This window comes from Globicephala melas, chromosome 18, assembly GCF_963455315.2.
Source record: "Globicephala melas chromosome 18, mGloMel1.2, whole genome shotgun sequence".
NCBI classification, from domain to species: Eukaryota; Metazoa; Chordata; class Mammalia; order Artiodactyla; family Delphinidae; genus Globicephala; species Globicephala melas.
Window position 1 is genome coordinate 63,819,368 of NC_083331.1, and position 22,524 is coordinate 63,841,891.

At 38.7% G+C, this 22,524-nt stretch overlaps 1 protein-coding gene across 4 annotated transcripts; it reads right to left on the minus strand.

The window, feature by feature from the left end:
• Positions 1–486: 486 nt before the first annotated feature.
• Positions 487–21,715, minus strand: TGDS (TDP-glucose 4,6-dehydratase). Of its 4 annotated transcripts, XR_009559780.2 has the most exons (13): positions 21,553–21,715; positions 19,525–19,591; positions 18,402–18,470; positions 17,088–17,178; positions 14,003–14,145; positions 11,706–11,804; positions 10,685–10,744; positions 9,296–9,339; positions 8,527–8,692; positions 7,043–7,101; positions 6,192–6,289; positions 2,294–2,446; positions 494–1,514 (listed from the first exon to the last, which is right to left on the minus strand). XR_009559780.2 is itself a non-coding variant. In XM_060288020.2 (12 exons), exons 1-12 carry the CDS (start codon positions 21,636–21,638, stop codon positions 2,400–2,402), a joined length of 1,029 nt encoding a protein of 342 aa, XP_060144003.1. In that variant the 5' UTR covers positions 21,639–21,715; the 3' UTR covers positions 487–2,399. The 4 variants fall into 4 exon arrangements, 3 of the variants coding, with proteins under 3 accessions (XP_060144003.1, XP_030712773.2, XP_060144004.1); XM_060288020.2 differs by having other exon boundaries at positions 487–2,446; XM_030856913.2 differs by lacking the exons at positions 494–1,514; positions 2,294–2,446 and adding an exon at positions 3,800–4,963.
• Positions 21,716–22,524: the final 809 nt, after the last annotated feature.

Consider the following 22,524-nt stretch of genomic DNA (forward strand, 5'->3'; position numbering starts at 1 on the left):
GGGCTGTCACAATGCACCATGCTTGTCCCTATATTCGACCAGCTTTATTGAAATACGGCAGTTCTTTTAAATCTATGGTCCACATGCACTTTGGGGATGTTGGGTTTTGAGGCAAATGGTCTTCTTGACCTTAATGCGGAATCTTGCTACTTACACTAACCTGGCCCATTCCCCCAGCACAGGAAGAAATCTTATGCCAATGTTACTCTGAGAATCTTGAGGCCTAATTGCTCTCAATTCACTGTCTCCTGATAAAACTCTGGGTTCAGAAAAGGGCCTGCTAGCAATCATTTATACGTCAGTATAAATAGAAGTCCTTCAGCCAGTTTTTATGGGCCTCCTAGTCCTATAATACAACGTGCACAGAATCACCTACGAAGGCTTCTTGCCAAAAACTGTTTGCCCTGAAACTACTCAGGCTTCTAGGTAGACCTAACTTCCAGTTTATAAGAAATTCAGAAAATGGTGAAATAAGTTAGATGACACCACGAAAAAATAACTAGACAAATCTAGAGTATGAGACATTCTCTAAGACATCTGACCTGCTGTCTTTAACATACCAATGTTATGAAAAACAAAATCAAAAAGATGGGGATAGAGCCCTACATTTAAGAGATTAAAAAGACATAACCCAAAGTAATGTGTGGACCTTTATTGGAGCCTGGTACAGGGAAAACAAAACAAAACAAAGAAAAGAAAAAACAACCTATAAAGAGAATTTTGGGGATGTAGAGGGGGAAAAAAATCTGTTTTCCCTTTACCCATTATTTTAGGTTCCCTGGATGGAAAATTATTCTAACAAAGGACAGATTAACAAGAGAAAAGCAAACAGAAGTTTATTAACCTGTGCATTGCATATACTCATGGAAGTACCCAGTGATGAGTAACTCAAAAAGGTGGTTGGAACTGGGGCTTGTATCTTACAAAAGAACAATAAATTTGTAGAGAAGTAACAAGACAAAAGAAAAACACCAAGTTTCTAGGGTAGCAAATTGTGGGAAGGTAAATATATAGATAGGGAAAGTAATGGATAAAGGGAACTTATCTTAATAGATAAAACGGGTTAGCGGACTTCCCCGGTGGCGCAGTGGTTAAGAATCCACCTGCCAGTGCAGGGGACACGGGTTTGAGCCCTGGTCTGGGAAGATCCCACATGCTGCGGAGCAACTAAGCCCGTGTGCCACAACTACTGAGCGTGTGCTCTAGAGCCCGTGAGCCACAACTACTGAGTCCGCGTGCCGCAACTACTGAAGCCTGCGTGCCTAGGGCCCATGCTCCACAACAAGAGAAACCACTGCAATGAGAGGCCCGTGCACTGCAATGAAGAGTAGCCCCCGCTCACAGCAACTAGAGAAAGCCCACGTGCAGCAACGAAGACCCAACACAGCCAAAAATACATTTAAAAAAACAACAAAAAAAACTGGTTAGTAAAGTTTGTTACGTAGATTCCTCTGGTGCCATTTGTGGGCTGATCAGGGTGTACAGTTGTCTCTGGGGATTAACTTCTGTCCTTCCTGGTAGGGAGGGAAGGGGGGACATCTTTACAACTTTATGTCCTGCTTTTAAGCAAATAGAGAGAGGGCAGAGACGGGTCTGAATTCCATTTCTCCATTCCTCCATCCTAATCACTACTCAATTCTTTATTATCCAGATGCTCTCCCTCTCCCTCACCCCACACTCCACTAAAACGACCCTAGAAAATTTGCCTGCAGCGTGCCTGGAGCAAGTGGGTGCTTTTCAAGTCTTTGCCTTACTGAACTTCAACTGGACACCTGCTTGTTATTATATGTCTGTCCCACTGGCTTCTGTGGTGTTATTTCCTCCTGTTCTCTTCTACTCCTCTATTTTTATTTATTGTTGAAAAACGATTTCCTCTTAATCTTCTCCCTGGCTTTCTTGCCTGCAATTAAAACCCTGGTATTTCTCATGGCTTGCCAATGAATCACACCGCCCACCATCAACTTTGTCATTTTGTACGTTCTCTTTCGGGTGATTTAAACCCCTCTTAGGGTTTTAATTGCCATTTAACTCCCAAATATGTATCTGTAGATCTCAAACCCTACCCACCAATCTGAACATCAGATTCATGAGTTTGTTTGCTAAATACTTCCATTTGGATATCCCACAGATCCCTAAAGCTCATCATCTCCCAAATGTGATTTACCATTCTCGACTCTTTCCAATTCGATATTCAAAACCTTAAAATACCCCCCAAGAGAGTGCACCTCCCACGAATCATCAATCAACGAGTTTTTTTAATCTGAAGAGTTCCCACGTCTGTCGCCGATGCTACCTGTTTGCAGTGCTGTGCTTCCGGCCTTATCATCACCAGCCTGATTGACTGCAATAACTTCATAACTTGGATCCCTGCAGGAGTTCAATCTTGCCTTCCTTTATATTTATCTTTCATACTGTTGCCAGAATGAGCTATCAAACACGTAAAATTCTGCAGTCAAAAAAAATGGCAAAAGATCTCATAATATGTAAAAATGTTCCTGATACACTACTTAGTGAAAAAGAGCAGGCTCCCAAACAGTACGTCCATTAAGATCCCATTTTGGTTTTTTAAAATGTATATATATGTTCCAAGAAATGAAATGAACAACATACATCTGAACATTAGCAGGGGTTATCCTCCAGTGGTAGACAACGGCTGGTGTGCGTTTTTTATTGATTTAATTTTCCAAGTGTTCTGTAATGAGCACATTATTAGTTTTGAAAATAGGAATTAGATAAATCTCACAAATGTAACGATGTCGATTTCTTCCTTAAGATCCCAAAATAACTCTTTGCTGGCAGAATGAGGTCCAAGCACTTTTTTCATGGCAGACAAGGCCATCCATGACTGGGCCACCACATTTCTCTCTGGCTTCATCTCCCCATATTATAGAGCAGGGTTCTCAAACGTTAGTGTGCATCAGAATCACTGGGCCCTCTCCCCAGAGTTTCTGATTCTGTAAGTCTGGGATGGAGTCCAGGACCTTGCAGCTCTAGCAACTGATAAAAATGCTGTTGGTCTAGGTACACATTTTTAAAAATTATTATGCTAAAATATACATTAAAAAATGTACCATGTTAACTATTTTTAAGTGTACAATTCTGTGGCATTAAGTGCATTCAGTGTTGTGCAACCATCACCATTATCCACTTTCAGAACTTTTTCATCATCCCAAACAGAAAGTCTGTACCCATTAAACAATAACTCCCCACTTTGCCCCTCTCCCCCAGGCCCTGGTAAACCTCTATTATCCTTCCTGTGTCTATGAATTTGCCTACTCTAGGTTCTTCACACAAGTGGAATCATACTATTCCACTGTTTGTATAGACCACATCTTATTTATCCATTCATCTGTAGATGTACATACGGGTACTTTCCACCTGGCTACTGTGAATAATGCTGCAATGAACATTGGTGTACAAGTATACCTGTTTGAGATACGGCTTTCAATTCTTTGGGATATATACCTAGGAGGAGAATTGCTGGATCATATGGTAATTCTATGTTTAAATTTTTGAGGTCCTATCAAACTGATTTCAAACTGGAGATCAGCAGCTCAGAAAAGAGATCCTGGCATAGAGATAAGGAATTGAAATTGGAAAAAGAAAAAAAAGAGATGGTAATTAAAGCGATGAGAGTAGATGACATTTCTCAGGAGGGTTTCTGAGGCTGGCAACTACAGGGATAACTCTTGCAGCGGAGGCGGAATGGAAGCAGATGGCGGCAAGTTGAGTATAGAGCAGGGAGGAAAGGGCAGCTTTCAGAGGGCTCTTGGAGACCAAAAGTTTTCAACTTAGCTGATTTCTTTTCTAAGGTTGTTCTTTTTTTTTTTTTTAATTTTAAGACAATTTTTTTAGAGTTTTAGGTTTATCACAAAATTGAGAGGGAGGTACAGAGATTTCTCATGTGCTCCCTTGTCCCTACATATGCATAGTCTCCCTCATTATCAACATCATTCACCAGAACGGTGCTTTTTTTTTTTTTTAACCACTCCACAGAGAAAACAAGGCACCAGTCACACACTGAGGCCAGAAAGCTGGGCATAGTCTTTGACCCTTTCCCTTTTCTGAATGTAATATCCAATCAGTTACCTTTTCAAATCATCTTAAAGTCTTTAGGGAAGAGAGGAACTAAAAATACATGGTAATCAAGTATTTAAAAAAAATTTTTACAGCAAAACAAAAACATACATTACTTTTAAAAAGGCCACATAATACATTAATAAAGTATCGATAATTTTATAAATAAAATCATTTTAAACAGTAAATACATGATAAAATTTCTCTGATACAAGATTACTTACATAGTTCAATGACCAATTTTGAAAATATAAAAATGACATCCTTCTTTCAAAAAATATTTAACTTAATTGTACAAAATTATCAAATAAAAAGTGCTAGATATGCTTCCATTTGTTCCATTTTTAAAGCAATTGTAGCACATCAGACCTTAAAAAGATAAATTAGGGCAAAAGGCTCATCCTATACTGCCTAAAAAACTTCAGAGACTGTCTAGGCAGTGGGAAAGGATGGGAAGCTGAGTTCAATGCCAGCGAAGGCTGTCATCTGCCCAGAGCTATTACCTGTCCTTGTTCTCAGAACCAGGAGATTCCTCCTTCCTGGCCCACACCTACAGAAGAGTCTTTCTATGCTTACTGGTTCCTAATTTTTAGGAGAAAAGGTTTCTGAGAGAATTTTGATATTTACATCCTATGCTAATACTGAACCTCTTCTAAAGACTGAGGCATTTTACATTTGAATTTTATACAAAAAGTCATAATCTAATTCCAAATGAAAAGAGGACACTTCATTTGGTCGCTTGATTTCATATCATTTGTTGAGGTAGGATAAGTTTCTTCTTTCTCTGAAAACTGTCCCGACTATACAAACGGTGGTTATACTGGAAAGGGTTCTAATGCCTTTTCTGCATTCTTCCAGTTGTGAAAATTCTCTCTGTACCACTCAACTGATAAAACAAAAAGACAAAAATAAAAAACTAAACATCAGTTAACCAATATTTACTGAGTTCCTGCTAAGTAAGAAAAGCCTTGCCCATCAGCTAATGTGTAGGCAAGGATTGCCTAATGACGAAAACAATTTGATTTTGAACTAACCAATGATGTTAATCAGAAGATATTTCATCACCTGAAAACGTAGATTTAAAAATCAACAATTTTTTTCTTTTTAACTTCAAAAGTCCTTCAATACTGAATTTGCTGGTACAAGTATTAAAACATTCGAATTTTAGGGAATTCAGGGGGAAAGGGAGATAAATCACTTGTACTGGTTTTAAAGTCATAGGAAAAACAGTGTAGTATTTTGTTCATGTAAACATCACAATACTGCATGATAGGCACCATGAGATGATGTCAACTTCCTTTTGTTAATATGTAAAATTATTTTATGTTGCTATCCTATTAATAAAGTTTTTTTAGTTGAAAAATAATAAATTATCTTTGAATTTGCTTTTTTTTTTTTTTTTTTGGCTGCGCTATGTGCGCAGCTTACAAAATCTTAGTTTCCTGACCGGGGCCCACAGCAGTGAAAGCACGGAGTCCTAACCACTGGACCACCAGGGAAGTCCCTGAATTTGCTTTTTCAAATTCAACACAAATATTTTGTATGTCAAGCTCTGAACTGAGACTTTTTCCTACACTTGGGTATCTTTTCTCTTGAGTACATTTCTAAACAGAATTTAACACATATGCACAGACTATATATACACTTATTTTAGTGGCTATTTCTGCACATACGAAATTTGCTTCCTATTTGTTTCAGTATAAAAAGACTCAAGACGCTCAAAGATGGCAACTGTCTCTATTTCACCAAACCTCAGATGCCTGATCTTAAGATGGACCATTACTTTACATATTAGTAAGAAAGAAAAAAAGGTGAAATAATAAGACACTAGTGATTGTAAAACACATACCTCTCAAGGATGTGAAAAATGTTCATCTGAGAATCAATGAAATAGGAATCTGACAAATGCTAGTAAGACAAAGGGAGCCTACTCAGAAGGTAGCCTATGAAATTCAGGATACTTAATTACTAACGTTAGAAATACATTAAATGTAAAAATTTGAAAAGTGAAAGTGATTCACCGCAACGCTGTCTGTAGCATCCTAAAATAAATTACTGTGCCTTAAAGTTTTTCTGATTCTCCCCCTCCCGCTAACGATCAACTCATAACATACTTGTTTTCTTTATTCCTTCTTTCCACGGCACTTTAGGTCTCCATCCTAAGCCATGTATTTTTTCTGATTTCATTGGATATCTCATGTCATTGGTAGGTCTTGGAAAACAAAACAGATTTAAAATGATACTGTGGATGTAAATTTACAAATGTATTTATTTATTTATTTTTGGCCCTGCTGCATGGCTTGAGGGATCTTCGTTCCCAGACTAGGGATTGAACTCAGGCCCTCGGCAGTGAAAGCGTGGAGTCCTAACCACTGGACCACCAGGAAATTCCCTATTTACAAATTTAAATATTGAGAGAAATAATGTGTGTCCATAATTCAAATTTTCTCTCAAAAAATTCTCCCTGCTGACACACTTATATATTTGTAAAATAAAGTATATGTTAAAAATCCTCTATAACCCAGAAGCCTAACCCTCTCTGTGGCTTACCCTTTTCTCATTTCAACCACAATCTAGGTATGAATGCAATGTCTCATACCTAAATGTTTGATGAATGAATGAATAAATACACATAAACTTGTTAGGACTCATGTTCCATGCCCTGGGTCTGGTAGTTTATATACATTATAAATTAAATTTTAAAATACTTCCATAGGCAAGATATTATTATCCCTATTTCACACTCAAGGAAATCTCAGACTTGGAAAGGGTCAATAACTTTCTTTAAGTCACACAGCTAATAATAATGCTACAGTTTATTGTTATGACATTTATTATCAGGAAAAAACATTCTAGCAGAAAACTCAAAAAAGGTAAACTTTTCTGGCTAAGTCCATACATTTTAAAATCTTATAAGTACCTAAGATTTCACAACCTTTCCCCAATATTTTAACTTGTTACTCACCTATCATTAACATAATCAACCCAGTTTTCCATTTCAGACTCTGAATTGGTCTCTTTGATCTGTCAAAATGGAGAAGACCTTCGAGTCAAATTATAAAGTGAGACCAGAAAATGGTATTCAACAACTGATTCAAAAGACAAGAAAAACAACCTCCTCCAAGTGGGGAAGACAGCTAAGACGAATAGCATTTTATTAACACTTTCCATACTTTATAACCTGAATTCCATCTGAAGCTCAGAGAGAATACACATTATATAAACTATAGGAGAAAATGAATTTTTTTGGCTTTTGGTTATTACTCAGTGTGATATTGTGATTTAAAATAAGAAATATATATTTGGTGTTTATCCCTGCTCCTGGCACAGAGTTCCTAAAACCTTTGGAATTTCCTGGTGATGAGAGATAAAGGTGTCTTTTGCTGTTCATAAGTTCCTTTCAACCACACCAGAGTTCAGGTTAATACGTGATTTTTGGAAAGCACCTAAGGATGAAGACTGCTTGCCAAGGGAACCAACCATGTGATTGGAGAGATGGAACTCAGCCTCCCTGCCCCCACCTCCAGGGAGGGGAAGGGGACCAGAAGTGGAACTAATCATCAGTGGCCATGATTCAATCAATCATGGCTACTTAATGAAGCCTCCATAAAAACCCAAGAGGAGAGCTTCCAGGCTGCTGAACACACGGAGGTGCTGGGAAGGCGGCACACCCGGAGAGGGCAGGAAGCTCCACACCCTTTCCCTCAGATCTTGCCCTATGCATCTCCTCCATCCTTTGTAATAAACTGGTAATCTAGTGGGTAAACTGTTTTCCTAAGTTCTGTGAGGCCCTGTAGCAAATTACCTCAGACTTATACCTCGTTGATCAAAAGCACAGGTGACAGCCAGGTCTTGGGGTTGACATGTGAAGTGAGGGCAGCCTTGTGAGACTGAGCCCTTAACCTGTGGGATCTGACACCATCTCCAGATAGATAATGTCAGAACTGAGTTAAATAGTAGGACACCGAGCTGGTGTCTGAGAATTGCTGGGCGTGGAAAACTCACACGTTTGGAGGACAGAGTGTTCTGTGAGTGGTGTAAAGGAAAACAAGTTTTTTCCATTCATTCAGTCGCTCTTTTTACTGAATCCTGAGATTTATAATCGATGCTCACTAGTACATAAAAACACTCATAACTATTATCTATATATCAATGTTCCTTGGTTCTAGGACACACAATTTAACATTCGATTTACTGAAATTGAATATGTCTTACAATGGGTATGCACATTTAACGTTGTGGAATTGTTTTCCTGAAAAGCTGCGACTAAATGAGTGATGCAGTTTCAAATAATGACACATCTCTGCATACATATGGAATTATGAAGTTCCTTTTTTTACCGGTTCACTTTTCAAAGGTGTAAATTGTTGATTTTGACAAAATTAGTGATTAATGCCACTAATTTAGTGACAATTTTGAAAATACTACCCTTTTATAATATATACATACCAGTTGTATTAGTTCTTTGGCAAGCTGGAGAACTGACATTTCAAAACTGGTTCCAATGTTATAAATTTCACCGGGTTTTCCCTTTTTGAGGACAGTGAGAAATGCTTCTACTACATCAGTAGCATAAAGGAAGTTTCTTGTTTGAAGCCCTGATCCATGAATGCAGCTAAAAAGGTGAAATGAAAGGGAATCATAAAGTGTAAAAAAAAAGTAAGCTCTCCCAAACCAGGGTAAGGCAATGATTGGGTACAATTCCAGAGAAGGCAATTCCCATGAAGATCCTAGACATCTCTTACTGAAAATACAAATTCTCATGACTTCCAGATTTTATCCATAATTCTTAACTGACCTCCAAACCCACTGTGGGTGCTCACTAGGAAAGCGGCAAACATGTAAGTGACCCCTGCAGAAATATTTATTCATCAATTTTATACCTTAAGTTCACTTTGAAGACTATCTACAGTTCAGTTAAATCTTTTGAAAAAGTAAAATTATATAAAGATAGATGACAAATTTTAATGCTATAACTCAAAGTTTTAGGATGGATTATTTAAGAATTAAAATTATCTTAGTAATCAAATTATAAAGATGAATTATACTTTATAATTATTTTTTAAACTATTACACTGACTGTAGAAGGAATTCTTAAGTTTGTTGGGACATTAAATCCTAAGGCCTCCAACTCTAACACTTTATGATTTTCAAGAAACACTGACACTAAATACTCTAGCATACCAGAAAAACATGGGTACAAAGGTAAATAACATACCATTTCCTGTTGTGTTGAAGTAAAGATATAAATTTTGGAATAACCTAAAAGAATATTTAAATTATCATTTCAGACTTTGGAAATTCATTCATTAATATAAACCTGAACTCATCGTAAGATTAAAAGATTATTATTGTTAAGAAATACACTTATGGGCAAATTCTAATTCTTATCAGGAGTTCAAGAAACACTTATTATAATTTTGATAAGTAAAAGAACTGTAAGATCATTTCCTATTTCACAAATACGAGTTATTTGCTAGATAAAAATGAAGATAAAATGATATAAATAGTGAAAAAGTTCAGAAGAAATCTTCCTGAACAGTTTTCTGTCACTGCAAGCTCACTTCTGTGTTGATTTCATACGAGCAGGAATCATATACTTTTTACTTTACATACAGTACTTATTCAATAAGTGCTTGTGAAATTAATAAAAAGTAATTCCAGTGCCACTGGATTCAAAGAAAATTTGTGTCAAACATGGTGAGATAAGAAATTATTAAATTTATAATAAGTGTTAAAAAATTAAGCCAAATATATATTAATATCAGCAGATCACGATCTGGCCCTTTCCTTTGGGCAGACAGATCAAGGCAACCAGCGGCTAAGAAGTGAGAAAACCCAGCTCTAAATTTAGGCAGTGAGATATATGTATAACTGATTCACTCTGCTGTACACCTGAAACTGACACAACATTGTAAATCAACTATACTCCAATACAAATTTTAATAAATAAATAAATAAGTAAATTTAGGCAGTGAGACTAGTAGTTACTTAACATTGGGCTTAATGATACAGAATCAACCACACACATTTTCCGCCTTTTAACTACATTTCTTTATTTGCTAAACTACTTTCTGGATGACATTCAGGCCTGCAACAATACAGAGGAGTTGGGGAACAGCTAATCGGCTGCCTTTAAGACAAGTTTATGTACAAGCTTCCTGCATCACTCTCTAACTAGTGTCTACGTTTCTGTACAGCCTGACATATGGTCTGACTGCATACTAGGAAGGAGTCTTCACTGGTGTGACAGTAGTGATGGGAGTACTCTATAGTGTTTTAGAATCCTGCAAAGTACAAGGCATTTTCACATACATCATCTCACTGGACTCTTCAAAATCCTTCCTAAGTATTATCATTACCCGTCGATTTAAAGACAATGCTCAAAGGACCTAAGGTCATCCCAGCTGGTGAGTATCAAGTTGAGACTTAAACTCAAGTTTTCAAACTCTAAACATGATGAGATTTGTATGTGGCCTATGAAGTATTTATAATTACGGTTAATTGCAACATAAATTCTTTGGACAAATAACTGAAGAGGGATTATTTTAAATAATGAGAAGTTACAATCACTAAAACACATCAGGAATTCAAAAGTAAAATGTACCTTTTCTGGATATTGATGTGGTCCATAAACATTACTGCTTCGTGTGATGACAACTGGAAACTTAAAGAGAGTTCGACATTAAGGTAATGGAAGGGTCCAATAATAATGATTATCTAAAGATAAGCAGTTTTAACATATGGGCACTTTTGACTAAATAATTCCACACACCTTAAGGACAGAAGTAAAGGGATTTTTTTTCTAATGTAAGGTTCCTGAAAAGACAGGAGAGGACGGGATTCAGATAAAGGCAGAGGTTCCAAAAGGAAGAAGAGGAATAGTGTCTTCACTGAGACAAGAGAAGGATGAATACAGATGGAGGTGGGTTTGTAGGTCTGATAGCAGGAAATTAAGGACATTTCTACCTGATTCTTTCAGAGACCACTGAGATGTTAAACTTCAAGTTGGATTTCTCTGTTGGACCAACCCTTACAAATAAAAAGAGCATCCGTGGAGGGAAAAGACCAGTGCTACTGGAACACAAAAGGCTAGAGAAGCTGAAGCAATCCCTTGGTTCGCCTTTCTGACCCAGTCCCTAATAACTCTGGAAGATCAGTGGGAAGCCAAGTGCAGGGGTTCCAGCTGATGATTCATAGTGGGCAAGGCTCCTGCACGGACACTGACACAGCCACTGGGGTAAATCTATCTCCCTTTCATGAGGGGCCGAGAGGAGCAGTGGCTGGTAAGGGAATCTGCCCTCCCACTGTCTTCCTTCACTCAGAGGACTCCTGGGAATCAGGACATTCCAACAGGGCTTTTCACTCTAGCTGTAACACTCTACCTATTAGTGAAGCAGAAAAAAATATATACATAAATTATTCCTTTAAATGATGAACTGGCTAAGAAGCAGGTCCCTGCTTTGTCCACACAATATTGGAAATCAGTTTTTAAAATTCCTTAATATATAACTTTTCTTAATCTATGTCTGCCATCCTAAAAATGAAATGTTGCTAATGCTAACTTGGAGTTTTAACACCTAAGTCCAAAGAAAAATGATTCTAGAGTTTCTGAGGTCAGTTCTTACCCTGTATCGTTCCCAGTAAGACTGTACAAAACACTCAGCAGCTGCTTTAGATGATGCATAAGGATTTGTAGGTTGTTTGGGAGAAGATTCATCAAATTCCTAATTTTAAAAAGACATATTAAAAAATAAGTATAAGGTATACTTTTTAAGTAGAAAAATCGGAGAACATATTACAAACTTGAAATGTAAATCAGTACATTTAAAAAACATTTATTGAGGACGTCCCTGGTGGTGCAGTGGTTAAGAATCCTGCCAATGCAGGGGATACGGGTTCGATCCCTGGTCCAGGAAGATCCCACATGTCGTGGAGCAACTAAACCAGTGCGCCATGACTACTGAGCCTGCGCTCTAGATCCCGCGAGCCACAACTACTGAGCGCACGCGCCGCAACTACTGAGGCCTGCGCACCTAGAGCCCACGCTCCGCAACAAGAGAAGCCATCGCAGTGAGAAGCCCACGTACTGCAAGGAAGAGTAGCCCCCACTCGCCGCAACTAGAGAAAGCCCGCAGAGCAACAAAGACCCAACGCAGCCAAAAAAAAAAAAAAAAATTTATTGAAACCCAACTATGTGCCTGGCATTTTTCTAAGCACTTTACATGCAGTAACTTCTTTAAAGTTCATAACAACCCTGTAAGGCAGGCAGACAGAACAGCAAGTGCAAAGGCCCTGAGACAGACTGTGTCCAATGGAACTACAAGGAGGCTAGTGTGAGGGAAGAGAAATGTGAGACGAGGTCTGAAAGCCAGAGGCCAGAGCATGTGGAACCTTGAAGGCCACTGTCAAAACACTGATGGGTTTTGATGACAGTAATATCATGATCTGACTTATATTTTTAAAAGCATTCTGGCTACTGTGTCAGATCTGATGTAGGCTGACAGGAGTACAAGCTTACCTGATAAAAACTGCAAAGAGAGTTTGCAAATGGTTGTTCCTCAGAAGTGGGATTGGGCACTGAGGAGAAGTGGTCAGGGTCTGCTTTTACTCATTATAAGTCTTTTCAAACTACTTGGTTTTTTTTCCACTATGTACATGTTTTGGTAAATAAATGCATTTAAAAAATAAAACAAAACAAAATGAGGTCATTGTAAACACTGACTATGAAAAATACAGACTGGAGAATGGAGCCTCTCTTTGCATAAAAAGTATAATGTTTACAAATGATTAACAAAGGAGAACAGATTCCAGTTTCTACAACAATTTCACACTCACTCCTTGACAGTACAATATGCTTTGCTGAGTGGAAGAGAAGGGAGACAGGCCTTATGCTGCAGCGTAACTTACACATGCTTTGGCCCATGGGAATGACATTCATGATGTAAGACTGGGTGATCAGGGAAAAGCTGCTGCTCGCTTGCAAAATATGTCGGTCAAATTACATATATAAATCTGTACCAGACTAGGCTGTCGTTCCCCATTTGGGGTGGTACTATTTGATTTGAACAGAAGACACAACGGAATAATATTCTGGGGAATCCCGTAAGTGTGTATAATCAGAAGATGAAAAAAGTCCAGAGTAGGTTTTCATAAGACAGGTTTGTATGGTGGTATGGGGTAAGTAGGTGAAACAGTCATTTTCTTTTTATAATATCTGTTTTATTTATTTTATTTATTTTTGGCTGCGTTGGGTCTTTGTTGCTGCGCGCGGGCTTTCTCTAGTTGCGGTGAGCGGGGGCTACTCTTCATTGTGGTGCGCAGGCATCTCATTGCGGTGGCTTCTCTTGTTGCAGAGCAAGGGCTCTAGGTGCGCAGGCTTCAGTAGTTGTGGCACAGGGCTTCCCTAGTGGCTCAGTGGTTAAGAATCCTCCTGCCAATGCAGGGGACATGGGTTTGAGCCCTGGTCTGGGAAGATCCCACATGCTGCGGAGCAACTAAGTCCATGCTCTGCAGTTACTGAGCTTGTGCTCTAGAGCCCGTGAGCCACAACTACTGAGCCCACGTGCTGCAACTACTGACGCCCACGCGCCTAGAGCCCGTGCTCTGCAACAAGAAAAGCCACTGCAATGAGAAGCCTGCGCACCGCAATGAACAGTAGCCCCCGCTCGCCACAACTAGAGAAAGTCCGTGTGCAGCAACAAAGACCCAATGCAGCCATAAATAAATAAATATTAAAAGTTATTTAAAAAAAAAAGTAGTTGTGGCGCATGGGCTCAGTAGTTGTGGCACACGGGCTTAGCTGCTCTGCGGCATGTGGGATCTTGCCGGACCAGGGCTCGAACCCATGTCCCCTACATTGGCAGGCGGACTCCTAACCACTGCGCCACCAGGGAAGTCCGAAACAGTCATTTTCTAAGCTCACCTTATCAAGACTGCCTCCATAGACCTCATCTGTGCTGACATAAATAAATTTCTCCACTCTGGCTTCATGAGCAGCACTTAGCAAAACGTGAGTGCCATAAACATTAACATATGTAAACTCAAAGGCACGGACAAATGAAAGATCTAAAAAAAAAAGAAGAAAAAGCTAGAAGAATTCCACTCAAGGGACAAAGCAAATATTAAACAGTAGACTCAGGCTTAAGGAAAGCTCTATTCACGTTTCTTCATTCACCACAACTGCAATGGTGTTAAAAATAACATAAGGTGCATTGCTACTTATGATTTCTTTAAACACAAATTACATAGTACATGTGAATTCTTAGAACCTAGAAAACTATCAGTGCTATATTGCAGGAAATACTTTTTTTTAATTCAAAAAAGAAATGATACATCTAAAATTTAAAATGCTCTTAAATTTTAAAAAATTTTGGAACTAAAAGGTAGGAGGGTTTGCTTTGCTGGTATCAAGAATTATTATAAAGTTACAGTAATTACAGTGTGGTCATGGCATAAGGATAGACAAAGACCAATGGAACAGAACAGGAGCCCAGAAACAGAACCATGCATATATGGGTACTTGATCTCCAACAAAGGTGGCAATGGGGAAAGGTTGATTCTTTCAATAAATGGTGCTGGGTCAAACTGATATTCATATAGGGAAAATATCTGAATGTAGAAGGCAAAACAATAACTTTTATGAAGAGAATATAAGAGAATATCTGCATGACCTTGGAGGTAGGAAAAGAGTTCTAACACAGAACGCAAAGAGCACTGACCGTAAAGGAAAAGGCTGATAAACTGGACTACACTGAAATGAAGAATTTCAAATCATCAAAAGAAATCATTAAGAAAGTGAAAAGGCAGGGAAATTCCTGGCAGTCTGCTGGTTAGGACTTAGCACTCTCACTGCCAAAGGCCTGGGTTCAATCCCTGGTTGGGGAACCCAGATCGCACAATGCAGCTGAGGTGAGGTGAGGTGACGTGACGTGAGTTGAGGTGGGGTGAGATGAGATGAGATAAAATAAAATAGAAAGGAAGTGAAAAGGCAAATCACAGATTGGAAAAAAGGTAGTGGAAAAGGTTTGAATTCAGAATATATAAAGGACTTATAAAAATCTGTAAGGAAAAAACTGACAACCCACTTGAAAATGGTAAACAGACTTACACAGAAACCTTCTAAAGAGATATACAAATAGGAAAGGGAGGAGGATAATCCAGTAAACAAATGCAAAGGTTTTTAACATCATTCATAATCAGGGAAAAATATAATAAAAGCACCAAAGATTGACAACAGGAAGTACTGGTAAGCACCTCATAAATTGTTGGAAGGAAAACCACTTTATCGTTAACCAAGTAAAAGGATTTGTTCTACCAGATATGAAAACACTACATTAGTCAATATACTGTGTGATCAGCACAGGCACAGACAGATAAGACCAATGGGGAGTTGAGAAACAGATACTCATATAGATGCTTGATACATGACAGAGCAGTGGAAACTGGTGAACTTTCCCATAAGTGGTAGAGGTCCAATTGGCATTCAAATAGAAAAAAATGAAATTGGACTCTTATCTAATACTGCATATAAAAATGAGTTTCAGATGGATTACAAATCTAAATGTGAAAGGCAAAACTATAAAGCTTTTCAAAGATAACACAGAAGAATATCTTCATGACCTTGGGGTAAAAGAGAATTTCTTAAGACCCAAAAAGCATTCAGCATACCATAAAAGATATATAAATTCACTGAGAATTTATATAAGAACATCTGTTCATCAAAACACACTAGCAAAAAGATGAAAAAATAAGCCACAGAGTGGGAGAAGATATATATATAATACACATAACAAAGGACTAGTATCCAGTGTGTGTGTATATACACACACACACACACACACACATATATATATATACACACACATATATATATATTCCAACAAATCAATGAGAACTGATTTAAAAATTTTAAAATGGGCAAAAGATTTCAACAGCATTTCACAAAAGAAGAAACTGAAAGCTTTGGTGAGATCTAGAATAACAGAAGGCCTCATATACTCCTGCAGGAGAAGAAACTAGTATAACTGCTTTGGAATACAGTTGGAAATTATCTCCATGTTGAAGTGTGCAGATCTTACAATTCCAGTTATATATTGAGAGAAATGTGTATTTATGTGTACCAAGATGCATGTGTAAGAATGCTCATGGTAGTATTGTTCAAAATTGCTCCAATGTGCAAACAATCCAAATGTCCATCAAGAGTAAAACAGACACAGGAATTGTGGTATATACTTAGAATGGAACATTGTATGTCACTGACAAGGAACGAATTACACCTACACCCAACTGCATGGATGAATCTCCAAGGATGAAAAAGCAAGACCAAAAACCCTTCATGTTATTTTATATATGTATGCATTTTTATAAAATCTAAAAACAGGCAAAACTAACCTATACTGTTTAGAGATAAATACAGAAACAGTAAAACTGCAGAGAACACCAAGGGAAATTATAACTTAAAAATCAGGTAATAAGGCAGTAGTAATACTACTACTAAAGAGGGTTCAGCAACATTCTTTTGTTTAGGTGATGGCTACATGAGTATTCACATTATCATTATTCATTTAACCTTACTTCTAAATTCTTCTGAATATATATTACATTTCACAATATAAAATGTTAGACAAATTATTAGAAGATATCTTAGGACAAAACAGTACAGATAACAATATAATGTTCAACTGTGTATCTACCACCCACCTTAAGAAAAACAACATAAAAATATAGCTGAAGGCCCATTTCCCCAGAAGTAATCACTAATTCTGGATTTGGCTAAACTCAGTTTTAAGATAACATTCAAGGTTACATTTTACCCTACGCTAACACAAGGGATCTGAATAGCACCAAGTATCTAGATGACAGAGTGACTATGGGCTTTTCTGGTAAAACATGGTATATGTTCTTTCACATACATTAAGTACCTACTTGTTCAACCCCATTATTGGACCTTGATTTTGGCTAGTTAGCCACTGGAAAAAAACATCTGCCCATCACTAAACAATGCTTACCTACATGTGTTTGTGCAGCAAAATGTAGTACTATGTCTATTTTCTCTGTTTCAAAAAGTAGTTTCACGAAGTGAGAATCACATATGTCACCCTATATAAAAAAACAAACATGAAAAATCGAAGTTTCATTGAGCACTCCCAACCATAATAACCATTTTACTTCATGAACAAAAACATGATAAGAAAAAAAATTAATCCCCTCCCCCAGGTATAAAAGAGAATATCTTGAAAATTCAACTGACGGGTCAAATACAGTAATGAGGTATTTCTTCAGCATCCTAGGATACCAGATATTCAATTCAAAATATGTTTTTGCAAATAAGTGTCTAAAACAGTATTTTTTTGAGCACCAACTACTTTTGTGGACTGTGCCAGCTTTTTTCCTTAACATTCTTGCCAACCTAAGGTAACTATGTTAACAGGAAAAAATTTAAACATACTTTTAAAAGTTTGAGATAACCACTATTGAAATATATTCAAAGTAAGTATAACAACTGGAATGATGGATTTCACCACAACTAAGTAAACTTATGAGTATTTTTAATGTTATATGTACGTTTAGTTCTAAAAATACGTATTCTCAACAATTCTTCAGTGACTACAGGAGACACTTTGAGATAGAAGAAAAAAATTATGAAATGTTTGCTTAGTATATTCTTTAAGATTTGTGGTTAAAAAGAGAGTTTATAGAATCACTTTAAAAAACATAAATCAGGGCTTCCCTGGTGGCGCAGTGGTTGAAGAGTCCGCCTGCCGATGCAGGGGACACGAGTTTGTGCCCCGGTCCGGGAAGATCCCACATGCCGCGGAGCGGCTGGGCCCGTGGGCCATGGTCGCTGAGCCTGCGCACCCGGAGCCTGTGCTCCGCAACGGGGGAGGCCACAACAGTGAGAGGCCCGCGTACCGCGACCTGGCTGCTTGGTTTATACTTTGGACTACCATGGGCTTGTATGGTGGGGTTTTTGACTACTGACTGGCCCGCGTAATACCCTACTTTATACCAATCTCTTTAAATACCAGCAAGGTCTTATGAAGAAGGCTAGTGAGGACCTAAAAATCACACACCATGGAATTTCAGTCAGCTACTCATAGATCTGCCAAGGCACCAAAAATAACATGTAGCTTTATATGCAGTATCAATCTACAAGTAATATTCTCTATAGCACATGGTACTACTGGAAATTAAAAAGGTCTTTAATAAGCATGCTTCCAAGCCCATATTACACAAGTTTACAAAGTAGAAAGATATAATGTCTAAATGACTAAAGAGGCACAGTATAAAATAATTATATAACTATAAGAATACTTCCATACCTGTATAAATTTGTAATTTTGTTTATTAGAAATGGTTTCAAGATTCTTCAGGCTTGCACAGTAATCCAGCTTAAAATAAGTAAGGATGGGGGAAAAACAACACAAAAAGTGATAACAGCTTTTCCTATAAAATATCAATTTATTTAAAATACTATAGATTTCTGATCATAACACAAAAACGTGTCTTCTTAAAGTGTTTGCTCTCAGTGTTTTTTAGAAGTTTCTGATATCTTAAAAGTAAAAAAAAAAAACAAACAAAAATATGTAATTTTTTACCTTTTCAAAATACAAAAAAATTAATTTTTATAAGCCTCTCCTTTAAAAACTTTTCCTGCCCAGATTTGCCTTCAGCCACTGGGGGCTGTAAGAGTTCACCATTCCTTACTGAAAAGGAATTAGTGATTGAATACAATTACACCTGTGTTACACATATTGTAACTCATTATGCTTCTTCCTGAGTTAACTGTTGGTAAATCAGTGTATACAGATGGAGGAAAAAATTACTGTCCATGATATTATGGCAGGCAAAAATTATTAAGACTTACAGATTATTTTTTGTCTCTATATATTTTTTACTATTATGTTTTATAAAATTAAGGTAACTAATTGTATCTTGTGTTCACAGTCAACAACACAGTGATTACCAATCATGGCTTTCAGAATCTCCAGGGAACTTCCAATTATTACAGAAAAATTCTCAAAACTAAATTAATTTACGTGCACTTTAGTTTTTAAAATAAATATATAATTTTCAGGAGGTGGCAGTTATAAAATCATATAATAAAATAATCAGAGTATCTCAATGCCAAAAAAGGTTAACAATCACAAGATTACACTAAATACTGAATTCAGAGTGAAGATTTTCTTTTAGTAAAAATACTGTACTTAAAACCTTTACGTTATGGGCTATCATAACAAATTTAAAAGTTTCAAGACTTTATGTAAGATCTAAAACTGTATGAACACATGACTATATAGGCTCCTAAGCTGCTAAAATGACTAAATAAAAAACTAAGATATCAGCAGGACAGGATTCTAATACTTTTTTAAAATATAAATAAGTATCAGCACACAGGGCTCTTTTTTTTTTTTTAAACACAGAGCTCATTTTTATAAAACTTACCTTGTCTAGATTTATGATCATATAGTTTGGATAATCTTCTACTAAGGAGACAATCACATGTGATGCACTATAGAGAAAAGCGTATCTTGTTAGCAGAAAATTTAACCTTTTCCTTAAATTCTCAAATGTTATCCTAAGTTGTTGAATATTGGGAAACTATTCAAAGATACCTTCAAATTGTTGCAAGATAACAGAAATGATATAACTATGCTGAATATATACACATCCGCACTTTTCATTAATCTTCTCAACAGTACTGATATACAAAGTCTTACACTCCCTTTACACTATGGTGAAGAGAGAATTTACTGGTCCTGGGTATAAGAAAATAATTAACCAAATGATGCTGTCTTTGAGCGTGGTAGTAAAGCAGTATCATAAATACAATGGGTGGTGTTCACTGCAGATGGACTTAAATGACAATGTGCCTTTTCAGAGACTGCAGGTATAAACTATGTAAAAATTAAGCTGTTATGAGCATAGGAGTTGTCCATGTTCACAGTAGCCTATTGCAATTGCTATTTCTTGGTATAAGAATTTGGTGGTGTAAAGTGGTAAACCTAGGTTTCCAAGGCTAAGAACTGCTGAAACCATCCTGAAGTTAGTGGCACAGAGGGTTTTAGAGGACCCTGAAATGGAGCCAGAGGCATCTCTCAGTGAGATGATCCACCAGATTTTTATCATATACACCAAAACATTGGGCTCCTAGGAACAAATTATGAATTCAGAGTTTGTACTTGACAGCCCTTTCACAGAACTTTCTAGGACGTACCTTTCCTGGACCAGCACTGTTCCACCCTTTTATGCCCACGCTCCCCTTTTCATTAAGTGAAACTTGCCTGGTACCCTCCTCCAAACCACTGTCAGATTGGAAGAGGTGATCTAATATACTAATGGGGGAGGGAAGCATTCTTCCAGGTGTTGAGGGAACCACAGTCTCTGCCCTCACTCGGTTTACATCCTAGGGTTGGGATGTAGGCAATAAGCAAGTAAACACAAATATGCACTATAGTTTCAGGTAGTGATAAGTGTGTTAGTTGGGAGAGGGGCTATTTTAGATAGGGTGCTCAGCTAAGGCTGGGAGGAGGGGACCTCTGCGTAAACATCTGAACTGAGAGATGCGAACAGCCTAAGCAAAGAGGAAGCAAGTGCAAAGGCCTCAAAATAGGGGAAACTAGCCTCCTGGGTTCCAGGAACTGCAAGAGGCTCAGAAAAGCAAGAGGTGGAAGGACAGGAGATCCGGTTTGAGCTTTGACACCTGAGCGTCTTCCAGACATGGTAAAGAGTTTACATTTTATTCTAAGTCCGACAGGAATCTTTGGAGTGAAATTACGCACTTATTTACTTAATAAACACTGACTTGTGCGTGAGAACAGGCTTTAAGGGAACAAGAGTAGAAGCAGTGTGACCAATCAGGAGGCTACAGTAGCAGTCTAGGCAAAAGCAGACATTAACAGGGGCTAGGGTAGAACAGGGGAGGAGGGTGAGAAGTGGTCTATTCGGAAGGAGAGAGAGAAGACTTGCTGATTAAATATGGGTGTGAGAGGGAAAGAGGCTTCAAACGACTAGTACAGGTCAAAACACCGACAGAGGATTTTTTAAAGTCTGCTGAATAAATGAAACCCTTATCATAATCCCAAAACCGGTTCATGGAGCCTATATGTCCAAGGCCTGTGTATCGTGGGCCCTTGGCTTGGGTTGAGGCAGTTGGTGAGAAGCTTACTGCAAAGGGGGCGCACTCAGAAGAGTGACAGGTACCTCTCGGGCCAGATAGAAAGGTGGACAGTACCACAGCACTTCTGCTTAGTTTGGGAGGCGTTTAAAAGAAGTCGTTTCAAAGGAGCCACGCACGTCTTCGCAGGCCGGGAAGTGGAGAGAAAGTGGGATGATCCTAGTCGTGCGTTAAGACCCTCCCCCTGTCAATCAGATCCCCGAAGCTGATCCCAAATTGCCAAGAGCAAGCAGAGGCGCAGGGAAAGATTGGGGTTTCTGGGGAGCCACTACTCTGCCAGCGGCGCCGTTACCTACATGAAACCAGCACCCCCGGTCACCAGGAGCCGCTTCGCAAAGCCGTTGGGAGGACGCAAGGGCTCGGGCCGTCCCGCAGCCGACATCTCCCAGCTCAGCAGGGACTGGAACCGTAAAACGCCACGTTTGTAGATCGTAGGGAAGTTCCACTACGACTTTTTGCGACGCGTCTCCCTCCCCCGACACGTTAACGGGGCAGGCAGCGGTCGCTTCCGGAGCTCAGGCTGACTTGTCCCCGCCCACTGACGGCTGGGCGGGGCCTCCGGGTGTGCGGTCCGCGCAGCGCCACTGCGCAGGCGCAGCTCTTCTCTGCCAACACCTCGGAGGATTGGCGTGACCGGCGTAGCTGGGAAAGTAGGGTCTTAAAGGTTCCGGGGCAAATGACACCACCGTGGATTAGGCTTTACTTAGCTACACATGTGGTCGGAGTTAGGAATGATTACCTTCTTTTCATTCTTGAACTACAGCGATCTCCACAGATTACTCACCGGTTGAGCTGAGAACTCCAGTTCTCTTAGTTCTCTTCTTGCAAACTGTGGAGATGGGAGGTTGGAAGTGCAAAATGGCCTTTTACTTTCTCGTCGGCACCATTTACAGACAGTGCGGGCCGCTTGCAGTCGTGGTAAAGATGTTCCCTAGATCCTATCCTTAGATCCTTTCCTACTGTTCTTTCCCTACTGCCCACCCTGCCTCAGCCTCCCTGCCCTGCTTTGGTCTTCCTTGCATTTCCCAGGCATGCTTCTTCTCTTGGGCTTGGGTGCACTTTCCTCAGATGTCTGCCTAGTTTTTACCCTCAGGTATCAGCTTGAATGCCACCCTAGTGGAGAGTACCTCCTTGATCACTCCAGTTAAAATAGCAAGCTGTACCCGAGCCCTGCCGAGCCACTTTACCCTTCTTTATTTTTCTCCATAGCCATCTTCAACATTTATGTTGAATTGCTCATTGTTACTGTTCCATGAAGGTAGGGCCTT